Below are 11262 nucleotides of genomic sequence, written 5' to 3' on the forward strand. Positions count from 1 at the left end.
ATCCTGTATCCCTCCAATGCTCTGTCTGATCCTTGTTTCCTCAACCTTATGTAAGCCTCCTTCTTCCTCTTTACAAGACATTCAACCTCCCTCGTCAACCAAGGTTCCCTCACACGACCATCTCTTTCCTGCCTGACAGGTATATACATATCCAGGACACGTCGTATCTGTTTCTTGAAAAAGTTCCACATTTCCACGACATCCTTCCCTGACAGCCTATGCTCCCAACTTTTGCTCCTCAGATCCTGTCTTACAGCATCGTAATTACCCTTCCCCCAATTGTAAAACCTACCCTGTTGCACGCACCTATCTCTCTCCATAACCAAGGTGAAAGTCACAGAATTGTGGTCGCCGTCACCAAAATGTTCACCCACTAACAAGCCCATCACTTGTTCCGGTTCATCACGTCGTACTAACTTGTCATGATCTTTTTTAAAGCTTTTAAGTACAAGGCAGAGATGACTAACAATAGATCCCTGAGATTACATTCCAGAAAGTCACTTCATCTCCTGCACATCAGCATGTTAAATACATACCTTATCTGCTCGAATATTAACTTGATCAGAAAGCCAGTGATCAGGAGGACAGAATTGCCTTCTTGTGTCCCTTGACTTTAGCATTTTCACTAAATTAGAGATCACCTATGTGCAAAGAACATAAACAAGCAACTTATATGATACCACCGTTATATACTGTCTTATATAAAGTTACTTCACTTATCTACTTCGCATTACTCAAGGTATATAGAATTTTTCCATTATGAAGGACACAAATCTGATCACAATTGAGATAAGAGAGCATGACAACAGCAGTTTAGGAATGCTACTTACTCCATTGTACACAAAATCACGTCATGCTATTGTTTCATAACAAATATGCTTTTCTCTCAATATTACAAAAAACTTGCTCAGAAATGACTCAGCACTTACCAGCAACTTCTCAGCCTGGCCTCGAGTCTCACCTGCTCTGGAGGTGTGTAATAACAGGTCTGAACAAGTTAATTAGAAAATATCCAAGGTGAGCAGTTGCAACCAGCCCTCAAAAGGATCATAACCAAAGCCAATCCCAATCTCTAAATGTTCAAAATGATCCTTTCCAGCAACCCAAACCTGATTTGCACATCTCAAATAATATTGCAGACAACTGCAGCACACCTTGTTGCTTAAGTTTGCTAATTTTGTACAAACTAGAAATCAAAACCTAGCACTTTCAAATGGGTGCACTGTCTAGTATCAAACCAAACAGTGATATTTTAAATAAAAATCTGCATGCAAGTGTCTATCCCACATCAAATATAAACTCCGCACCATATTAAATATTTTCAGTCACATCACATTTATATAATATAAACTGTTCCACCATGTTGCAAATGAAAAGTAGAGATCCATTAATGAGAATTTTATTCTCAATCCGTAATTTAACACAAAATTCCATAAACAAGAGAAATCGCTATCAATCACTTGTTATAGAAAATGCAAATGAATAATTCTTTGGATGGACACCATTATTGTTGATAACATCTCAGGAACAAAGAACTTATTCCAGGACACAAATGGATACAAAAGCATGATTTCATTCAAAGCAATATTTCAAGGTAATTAGAATGCAAGAACAGAGATGTACTGCTGGGGCTGCATATTGCTCTAGTCAGACCATTTATGGAATATTGTGAGCATTTTTAGGCCCCATATCAAATGAGGTATGTGGTGTTGGGACAGCCAGAGAAGGTTTACAAGAATTATTCCAGCAACGAAGGAGAGTTGATCTCATTGAAGCTTACAGAATACAGAGAAACCTGGATAGTGTGGACATGGAGAAGTTGTTTCCACTAGCTGGAGAGACTAGAACGAGAGTGAACATAGTCACAGTGAAGGCATGAGCCTTCAGAACAGAGATGAGGAGCAATTTCTTCAGCCAGAGGGTAGTTAATCTCTCTCTCTCCCGCAGAATGCTGTGGAGAACAAATTACCGAGTGTCTTTAAGAAAGAGAGGTAGGTTCTTGATCAAAAAGGAGACCAAGGTTATGGGAAAAGACAGCAGAATGGGATTCAGAAACATATCAAATATGATTGAATGTGTCGAGCAGGCTTGATGGCACAAATGGCCTAATTCTGCTCCTCTATTATATGGTCTAAACTAAACTAGAAAAATACGGAATAGCAACAAATTGTACTTGATCTTCAAGGCCTTTTAATGCTACAGAAGGCAACACGTGAGATTAACCATTTCCTTACATACAAAGCAAAAAGGGGGTAGAGGGAGAGACGGACGACGGGGGGACGGGGGGAGAGGGGAAAGAGAGCGTGTGAGAGAGCGTGTGAGAGAGCGTGTGAGAGAGCGTGTGAGAGAGCGTGTGAGAGAGCGTGTGAGAGAGCGTGTGAGAGAGCGTGTGAGAGAGCGTGTGAGAGAGCGTGTGAGAGAGCGTGTGAGAGAGCGTGTGAGAGAGCGTGTGAGAGAGCGTGTGAGAGAGCGTGTGAGAGAGCGTGTGAGAGAGCGTGTGAGAGAGAGTGAGTGTGAGAGTGAGAGTGAGTGTGTGAGTGAGTGAGTGTGTGAGTGAGTGAGTGAGTGTGTGAGTGAGTGATGGGAGTCAGAGTGAAAGAGGAAGTCAGAGAGAGAGAGTGAAAAACAGAAATTGCTGTAGAAACTCTGCTTTCTTCCCACAGATGCTGTTAGACCCACAGACCTTTTCCAAAAATTTCTCATTGGATGCTGGAGATCTGAAACACGGTTCTTTGTTTTATTTCAGAGTGTCTTTTTGTTTCACATAAAGCTTCAGCATAATTCATGGAAATCTTTTGTACCACATTGCTTGCCTATGCACAATTAGTAGAAACATGCTATTTACAAAAACGCAATTCAATCCTGTGTTTCAACTGAATGGCTATATAATATTACATTTCGGAGTACATTCACTTTTTCAAAATGGACTTCTTCATAGCACTGATATTCATAAAACGTTATATATCAAGTAATAGGCTACAATTTTCTGGTGAAACAAGTGCAACAGCTTGACGAAGAGCAATTGGCTCATTGTGCGGAATGAGCTGCAGTAATTCAGATGGCATTCGTCAGCCAAAGTATGCGTCAATTGTCTACATAATCAACTAAAAATACATTTCAGCGCTCGCCTTCTTTCTCAAAAAGGTCAGTCGGCTTGTATAAAGCAGGATTTGAAATTCAGTACCAACCTCATTCCTTATGATTGCCTCATAAGATTAACTCTCATACAGCAAGAAACAACTATTAAAAACTAAAGAATTACATTTAATCAATCTAAAGTGAACTTTTAAAATGCAAAACCAAACAGAATATAATTGCCAAAATAAAGCTGTTTCCAACTTCCAAAAATGGTTTGAGATAATGTTTGTTTAAACTCTATAACCAACAACAAAAAAGGCAACTTGTGACGAGTTTGAAAACTAGAGATGAATAGGATTCAAATTTGAGAGTTTTTTTTTGAAAGAGTAAATCGATGGATTAATCTAGACTTTAGAACATGGAATGTTACAGCGCAGTACAGGCCCTTCAGCCCTCTATGTTGCACCAACCTGTGAAATTAATTTGATGCTCATCTAACCACACCGTTCAATTATTATCCATATGTATGTCCAGTGCCCATTTAAATGCCCTTAACGTCGGCAAATCTACTACGGTTGCAGGCAGGCCATTCCACGTCCCTATCACTCAGTGAAGAAACTACCCCTGATATCTGTCCTAAATCTATCACCCCTCAATTTAGAGCTATGTCCCCTCATGGTAGCCTTCACCATTCAAGGAAAAAGGCTCTCACTGTCCACCCTATCTAACCCTCAGATTATCTTATTTGTCTAAATTAAGTCACCTCTCAACCTTCTTCTAACAAAAACAGCCTCAGTTCCCTCAGCCTTTCCTCATAAGGCCTTCCTTCCATACAAGGTAACATCCTCGTAAATCTCCTCTGAACCCTTTCCAAAGCTTCCACATCCTTCCTATAATGCGGAGACCAGAACTGCACACAATACTCCAGGTGCGGCTTTACCAGTGTCTTGCATTGCTGAAGCATGACCTCTGAAGCAGATCTTTGTGGCACACTGGTAACTGAGCTCCAGGATGAACATTTCCCATCATCCATTCCCCTTTGTCTTTCAACTAGCCAATTTCTGATCCAAGCCGCTAAATCACCTTCAATCCTGAAACTCCTTATTTTGTGCAATAGCCTACCGTATGGAACCTTAACAAACGCTTTAAAGGCAACTCAACCAGCATAAATATTAGGAAAGACTTATGGTCAGACTACTATTTGAAACCTAAGTGCTTTATCTGGAAGGAAGAAGTAATAACACTAATATTCCACTTGATTCTGATTTTGATATTACCTTGCCAGTTAAATGGCAAAATTACCATATTGTTGCTCAATGCCTGACAATGTCAATTAGCAAGGAACTTGCATCTCTGCACATGCACAGTCCACATTTACAGCAAGTACCAGGATTATGTCCAAGTGATTTCCAAGCTGATTCAAATGCTAACTATAAAATTCAAAAGAACAGTCTGTTCCCAAGCAGAAAGCAGTATTAAGTTGGGAACTAGCTGTAAATCAAATTTAACTCAGACTTAATTACTTGAAATAAATTGACAAAAATTAGGCAAAAACAAGAAGTTATTTTGCCAATGATTCAACAGGCTCCCCAATTATAACTTTAAATTTACTAATATATTAACACTGTATTCATCTCAATCAAAATATCATCAGTTACTATCCCTGCCAGCACTAACAGCTTGCTTTAAGTGCAATACATTAGAAAGAAAAAGCTGATTGGTTTGAATAGCAGCTATCCCTGACTTGTAGAATGAATAAGCATTCCTTAATTAGCCCATCAGGTTAAGTGCAGGCATTAATGGGTGCCTGCAAAACTCCAGCATGACATCTCTTTCCAAACACGGCCAAGCAGAATCTTCCATTAGCAATATTAATATAAGCTTAGTTGATCATTTTCATTCAATTAACTTCTTTCAATTAAATAGATAGCTTTGTTCTGATCAGAGAAAAGGAGGTGATAAAGGAATAACAGAGATAGTTGATGACTTGCACTGAACATTAGTGTGTTATGGGTCATTGAGAAATAAAACCATAAATCTAATATTCAATTTGGGAAATGTGTTTCCTTTATGCTTACTTTAAGGGAGCAGCTTCAGGTGACTGTTGTCTTGCAGAAAACAGGATTTGAAATACAATACTAAGCTCACTCCTTATGACTGCTCGATATTACGGACAACATACTTTCCAATGAAAAGTCACATTTCTAACATTGACTTAGCACTAGAGAATCCAACAACAAGGTGGCCCAATTACAAACTAACTCAATTTCGTTTCTTTTACTACCGCCTCACTCTTTTGACCTAAATTGCTGATTATCCTCCAACCTCCACTCCAACTGAAGCATGCTATGGAACAAACAACGCTGGAGAACCTGAGCATGTCTGGCAGCATCTGTGGAGAGAGAAATATTGTTGACATTTCAAGCCTGCACAACTCTTCTTCAGAAATGTTCATTCTTTTATGCTCTCCACATATGCTACCAGACCTGCCCAGCATTCTTGGTGTTGTTTTCAGGTTTCCAGCAGCAGCATGCTGTAGGGTGGACTCAGATTAAGCACACATTCGGTTTTGCAGATAGACCTGGGTCCTGAAAGATGGTGTGCCAACTAGTAATTTCTGATAGCAAAGTAGTTCTGCTCTCACACAGATTATTCATTAAGATGGGGTTGCACAAATTGCAACAGGTCCAATAATATACTCAACATCTGGATAAACAATTTAGAGTTGTTGAAGCACAAGGAATAGTAATGTCCCTCAGTCTATGTGAAACAAACTGATGGCAACCTGAGCAACTGTGGGAGTATTACTTTAGACTTCAATACTTGTATACTCATATTTGAAGGTTGCAGTATGCTAACTGGGACTAACATTTTGTTTAGAAGAAATATGCTGGGTTACCATCACATCTCTCACAATATCCACAGCAAACTTCTGTATTCAGGTGGCCACATTCAGGGTATTTTTCCAGATAACACTGATACAGTAACTGATGCTACGCATTGACAAACCTAACGCAACTGAATTTGATAAATTGTAACCTTCTCAAGTCTTCTTACTGCACAGATACCACTTATCTAATTGCATTTCTAAATTCACAAGCTTTTGGTTTTAAACTGTATTTCACTTGAGTGCACTTTATCATTAACAAATGTCATGAAAAATATGAAACAAAATAGTTCTGGAGATTCTCCAACATTTTTAGAAATTCTCCGACCTCAAACTCCATGACAAAAATAAGATCATTTAAGCATTCATAACTGTGCGGGCAGACTGCTCACAAACAACTTCTATAATTATTACTTCAATGGTATTGAATGTTGCTAGCTATACAAAGTGGTGCCAATGCTTGGGAAAATGAACAGAAATCTTGATTTTCAAATTTAAATTTTCAGGGAGGTGCTTCAATTTTAAAATGTTTTACAGTTAGTTTCTATGGAAACTTGCAGTTACCAACTTCCATGCATCATGAAGATTTATTCCATAGTACAAAATATTACAGTAATGAGACAGAAGATTGAGCAATTCAACAAAGTTTAATCGCACAAGTGAAGAGCTATTTTCCCCAAATAAATACCAAAATAGAATTTGGAGTTATTGAATATATCTTAGCATTTCCAAGAAAAGTAAGATTTAATGGTGGTTGATAAAGAATCACAGGATTTTTGTTCAGAGTTTACTCAGTATACAACGTCATAACTTGGTCTCATGTGATGCATTGGCACTGTTCTTGAATCCAGTTCTTCTGGTCTGGAGACAAGTCCCACCTGTTCCGGACAGGTCATAAAAAGTCTGAACAAATTGATTTAAAAATTTTTACGACTTAAGATGATGAATTCACTAATTCAGTGGAAAAACAATTTAACCATAATGAATACTTAAATATTCCATCATGTTCTGATTTAAAAGGTTAGAACATAAATCTACAAGGATTTTAGTTTGCAGCAGTAAAATTTGACAAAAATATACCCTTCAGATTAAGTGGTTGAGTAGAAGTGCTGAGACATTTTGTCAAAGAAATTGAACAAAATTGAAATCATGAAAATTCCAGGTTATCCATTGAAAAAAAAATTTTTTCATAACTTGTTCATAATTGACTAGAGAAATAGAACTGCAAAGATGAAGCAAATTAATTTCATTTTTTAATAAACATTTTACAGAGCATCATAATGCTGTATGAAAATTACATCACAATGCAAATTATAAACGCTCATCAGTAACATGATCATATATAGGATGTGTGCAGATTAGTATTCATTGAATTTTACACAGGTCATAGTTGAGACAAGAATCTGACTGTATCCATCATGCCTTAGCAAAAAATGAATTGCTTGAATGATAATCCTATCTTTCCAAGAGGATAAAAGGATCAGAAATTTATCTTTTAGAACACAAGTTCATGCACAAATATATTGAGGGGTGACGTTCTGTGAGCATGAGTTGAGCAATTTAATATTTGCATATTGTCTGCTGATGCTGTCACTTGAATATCAATTGCATTGATATTGATAAATGTTTTAAAGAACATTTAAATTTGATTACAAAGTGAGAAAATGGAGTTACGTTCTATTCAAATCAGCAGAATTGGTGAACAATCACCGAAAATTGAATTTTGAACTTTTCGCATGAATGTATTTCGGTTCTGAAATAGGGACTTCCCAACTTCAGGCGATCCAGAAATAGTTAATTTGGTGTGAAAACACCTTGCGGTTGTGCATACCACCATCAGGTGACAAATGGGAAGGAATCAAGCATTTTATCGTTCAGCATTTTGGCACTTTTGTTGCATCATTAGCCATCTTGTAACAATATCTGGTTAGGAATACAGGTCTGATTCAGAAATAAGTAATTAAATAGGACAAAATTACGTTACTGTTAATATTAATACACACCACAGACAAAAACATATAAACGATAGTTCAAAGACCATAAAGAAAGCCTGGAAAGAGAGTGCTATCACACGTGGGAATGAAAGCAAAATATTTATTAACAGCAGGAATACTGGAACCATCCAACTGATAAAAGTGGCAATGATCATTATCACATGAAAAGCATTTGAAACCAAGAGAAGGCAAAAAAATTAAACATCATTTAACAAACCATTATTTTCAGATTGAAAGAATATGGGAGAGATGAAAGGAATATTCCTGAGAAAATGAAACATCTTTATCAAAAAAATTTTTTGAAAAAATAAAGGAGAGATTGAAGGAATATCTAGACACAAACAAAAGAAAATAAATTGACAAGATAAGAGTTCAATTTCACAAAGGAATCTTCACTGAATAATTAAGGAATAATCTTAAATGGTTCAGCATCACATGAAAGTGGGACAAACCTGCACAGAGGGCCACCACCCACATATGCAAAACAGAGCAGTCCAAACGAGAAGAAAAGCCTTTCATTGAAATGTAAGCATTATTCGGGACCCTCATTTAGAAATTCTCAAAAGGTATTTTCTCCTATCAGTCAAAAAAATTACTTTAGATGTTGACGGATATTCTTAGATATTCTTAGAGATTTTATTGAATATTCATTGATGCTCATAGATGTGTGAATAGTAATACATGACCTATTAGGTGTTATACTTTTGATAGACTTTAGCACAACTACACTCATTCACAAAGTGTATTTCTTGTTCATTTCTGTTCATAAAATGGTAAAATTAAAAAACCATTTAAGTTTTTCTGTAACAATTGTAATAAACCCAAATATCCTACACACTCCCTTAGGCAGTGTTTTCTGAAGTGAGAAACACCAGACCTTCAAAATATCTAGCATATTTATAGTTAGCTAAGGCTTATTAAAATTAAGCAAACTATTTGGAGGAAGGTATAAAAGCAGACAGAACTTGTCAGACAAACACTTCATCTAAAAGGAAACAGACCCTTCAGTCCAACCTGTCTATGCTGACCAGATATCGCAATCCAATCTAATCTTGCTGGGTGCTAGTAGGTGGGACGAGATTGGGTTGCGATACCTGGTCTGCATGGACGGGTTAGACCGAAAAGTCTGTTTCCATGCCGTACATCTCTATGACTCTAAGAGTAAACAGGGATAAAACAATTCAGCATCAGTATATAAATGTATAATAGAGTCAGATAGTCAGAGAGATGTACAGCACAGAAACTGACCATTCAGTCCAACTCACCCATACCAACCAGATATCCTAACCTTATCTAGTCCCACTTGCCAGCATTTGGCACATATCCCTTTCAACCCTTCCTATTCATATACCCATCCAAATGCCTTTTAAATGTTGTAATTGTACTAGCCCCAACATTTCCACTGGCATCTCATTCCATACACACACCACCTTCTGTGTGGAAGGTTTCCCCCAAAGGTCCCTTTTATATCTTTCCCCTCTCACACGAAACCTATGCCCTCTAGTTCTGGACTTCCCCACCCCAGGGAAAATACCTTATCTATTCACCTTATCCATGCCCATCATGATTTTATGAACTACTCTAAGGTCACGCCCTCAGCCTCAAAAGCTCGTGGGAAAATAGCCCCAACCTATTCAGCCTCTCCCTGGAGCTCAAACCCTCCAGCCCTGGCAACATCTTTGTAAATCTTTTCTGAACCCTTTCAAGTTCTATAGCATCCTTCCCAAAGCACGGTGACCAGAATTGCATGCAGCATTCCAAAGGTGTCCTAACCAAAGTCCTAGACAGCCACAACATAACATCCCAACTCCTCTACTCAATGCATTGATCAATACAGGCAAGTGTACGAAAAGCCTTCTTCACGATCCTGTCTACCTGCATTCCAAGATGTCTCTGTTCAGCAACACACCCCAGGACTTTACCATTAAGTGTGTAAGTCCTGCCCCGATTTGCCTTTCCAAAATACAGCACCTCACATTTAAATTCAACTCCATCAGCCACTCCTTGGCCCATCTAATCAAGATCCCATTGTGCTCAGATAACGTTCTTCACTGTCCAATACACATCCAATTATGGTGTCATCTGCAAACATATTAACTACATCTCCTATGTTCACACCCAAACCATTGATATAAATGAGGAAAAGCAGTGGACCCACCACTAGTCACAGGCCTCCAATCTGAAAAGCAATCCTCCACTACCACCTTGTCTTCAACCTTCGAGCCAGTTCTGTATCCAAATTGCCAGTTCTCCCTGTATGCCATGTGATCTAACCTCACTAACCAGCCTACCATGAGGAACCTCAGCAGAGAGCGGCGCGAGCTGGGCGGAAGTGAGGTTGGAGCGCAGAGATGGTCGGGAAGGTAAGTGATTGATATTTGAGTGGGTGTGTTCTATACCCCAGGCCCTACATAGTAGGGCCTCCCTCCCATCCTCCTCCTCTAACCTAACTTTAAAGTTCACAGGTAAGCTACTCAGTGTTCTTGCTTTGGAGACGAAGTGTAGAGCAATGGCAGCGCAGGCAGTGGAATGTTCGTCCTGCCGGATGTTTGAGGTAGGGGTGACCACCGATACTCCTGCCGACTTCATCTGCAGGAAATGCAGTCAGATTCTGCTCCTCACAGAACGAGTTAGGCAACTGGAACTGGAGTTGGATGAACTGAGGATTATTCGAGACACTGAGAAGGTGATAGGTAGAAGCTACAGGGACATAGTTACGCCAGAGAACACAGGTAGCTGGGTAACAGTTAGAGATGGGAAGGGGAGGAAGCAGGCAGTGCAGGGATCCCCTGTAGTCATTCCCCTAAACAATAGGTATACCGCTTTGGATACTGGTGGGGGGGACAGCCTAGCAGGGGTAAGCTGCAGTGACCGGGTCTGTGGCGTGAGGTCTGGCTCTGAGACTGAGGGAAAGGGGGAGAGGAGGAGAGCACTAGTTATAGGAGACTCTCTAGTTAGAGGGACGGACAGGCGGTTCTGTGGACATGGGCGAGACTCTCGGATGGTTTGTTGCCTCCCGGGTGCCAGGGTCCAAGACATCTCGGACCGTGTCTTCAGAATCCTTAAGGGGGAGGCTGTGCAGCCAGAAGTCGTGGTGCACGTTGGCACCAACGACATAGGTAGGAAGAGAGGTGGGGAGGTCATTCAAGAGCTCAGGGAGTTAGGCTGGAAGCTAAAAGCTAGGACAGACAGAGTCGTCATCTCTGGGTTGTTGCCGGTGCCACGTGACATTGAGGCAAGGAATGGGGAGTGAGTGCAGTTGAACACGTGGCTGCAAGGATGGTGTAGGAGGGAGGGCTTCAG

General features: G+C 39.5%; 1 protein-coding gene across 2 annotated transcripts in view; it reads right to left on the reverse strand.

Moving 5' to 3' along the window:
- The window catches only part of ube3c (ubiquitin protein ligase E3C), a 177268-nt gene that overhangs the window by 83218 nt on the left and 82788 nt on the right, over window positions 1-11262 (reverse strand). For both annotated transcript variants that reach the window (XM_043690704.1, XM_043690705.1), the window contains exon 15: window positions 537-641. In XM_043690704.1, the coding sequence (XP_043546639.1) occupies window positions 537-641 (105 nt within the window). The remainder of the gene's footprint in view (window positions 1-536; window positions 642-11262) is intronic.

This window comes from Chiloscyllium plagiosum, chromosome 5 (genome assembly GCF_004010195.1).
Source record: "Chiloscyllium plagiosum isolate BGI_BamShark_2017 chromosome 5, ASM401019v2, whole genome shotgun sequence".
NCBI lineage: Eukaryota > Metazoa > Chordata > Chondrichthyes > Orectolobiformes > Hemiscylliidae > Chiloscyllium > Chiloscyllium plagiosum.